The sequence below is a fragment of the Cynoglossus semilaevis genome, chromosome 17, assembly GCF_000523025.1.
Source record: "Cynoglossus semilaevis isolate Cse_v1.0 chromosome 17, Cse_v1.0, whole genome shotgun sequence".
In the NCBI taxonomy this organism is placed as follows: Eukaryota; Metazoa; Chordata; class Actinopteri; order Pleuronectiformes; family Cynoglossidae; genus Cynoglossus; species Cynoglossus semilaevis.
The window spans coordinates 12,781,362-12,782,921 of NC_024323.1; the positions used below are offsets into that span (position 1 = coordinate 12,781,362).

At 43.2% G+C, this 1,560-nt stretch overlaps 1 protein-coding gene across 1 annotated transcript in view; it reads left to right on the forward strand.

Moving 5' to 3' along the window:
* gsg1 (germ cell associated 1) overlaps nt 1-608 on the forward strand; it is a 3,630-nt gene extending 3,022 nt beyond the window's left edge. Inside the window, exon 3 of the mRNA XM_025064529.1 lies at nt 511-608. Coding sequence (XP_024920297.1) covers nt 511-608 — 98 coding nt within the window. The remainder of the gene's footprint in view (nt 1-510) is intronic.
* Nucleotides 609-1,560: the final 952 nt, after the last annotated feature.

The window sequence follows — 1,560 nt, forward strand, 5'->3', positions numbered from 1 at the left end:
CGACTCCCCTTTCCACCGTTTGTCTCTCCCCTCCTCATCTCCGTCACCCACACCACCCGTCTCCGCCCTGGAACACCAGGGGAACTGTGGTGGACCAGACGAGGACTGCAGTCCGCTCTGAGTCACAACGTCAACAACGAGATATAATAAATTAAAAGACTGGGTTTATCAAACAAATAACAACATGGAATCATTTTCTAATTGGAATCTGGGCTAAAAAATCAGTCGAGTTAAATACACGTGTTATTTACACACACTGTGTGAAAGAGTTTTAGTTTCAACCAAGAACCTCTGGCTTAAAATACCCTCACGACCCCCAACAGGTGTTTGTGAGGGGCTTCAACCTCAGGTGCGCGGCCCAAGTTGTGTGTCATGTTTAGGAATTTAAATTGAACTCTTCGTAACAAAATTAACAGATTAGCTAAGTTTGCGATCAATCACGATTAATCCACAGCTACTCTGCGTTATTGTTTGTCAACTCCTAAATGTCTCCGTTGAATTCCTTCTAAGGTGGTAACTTTTCACAAGGTTTTACAGTCGGGCGGTCGTTCGGACGCAACCCGTTCCTGGGACCAGGTCGGGATCAACCTGCGGAACTTTGGGTCTAAACAGAATAAACAACAGTCTGATCAGTTGGATAAAAATCAAGTTTTATTGTTGCAAAAATCATCATCATCGAATGATTCTTACAAAAAAAAAAAAAAAAAGAACAGAAGCCGCACGGAACCACAAGAAGAAACACGGTGGCAAAAAAATATTTACATGTTACAGTATATTTGACTGTCGGGGTCAGAACAGACGCTGGTTTGGATTGACTTTCACTTTAATGACGTGGATTAACAGTTAACTCTGAGGACACCTGCTGGTCAGGGTTAGAACGATTAAAACATTCACCTAATGATAAATAATTCAACACGATTACGTTTCCAGTTTCACACTTACACAACTGTCATCGTTAGTGGCACATTATATGAAGAGGGAACGACAACAAAAAAAAACAAAAACTAAAATTATAAACTCAACCCTTTGTAAATCCAACTCTCACATCCATATATGAATATACATTAAAACAAAGACCACAGATTTTTTTCAGGGACAATTACAGATTATTATTCTAATTTAATTTATCTTGTAAACATCCAGGCCTTTTTTTTTTTTTTAAAGATAACTACAAAAATATTCTTAACCCCCCCTCCCCCTCCACCCCCCCTTCCCTCAGATTACATTGTGATTGACTGAGTTTGTCTTCAACTGCATTCACCGAACTTCCCACGATCTGAGCGCAGACTCACTAAATCACGTAAAGTGCCTGTTTTCGAGATCGTCGAGCGGCGTCTGAGGCTGAACCGACACCGGCAGCTTCACATCGGATCAGTTTCAACTTTAACTCTGGTCCGGACACAGATTTCAGCGGCCAGGGTGGATCCAGGCAGAGACGCAGTGGCACGGAGGGGAGTCGGGGGTGGGGAGGGCAGGGGGCGCTCTAGTGTCCAGCTCACGCCGTCTTCTTACGTAGCACAAAGTAAGTGATGGAGGAGATGAGGGTGATGGCGAAGGAGA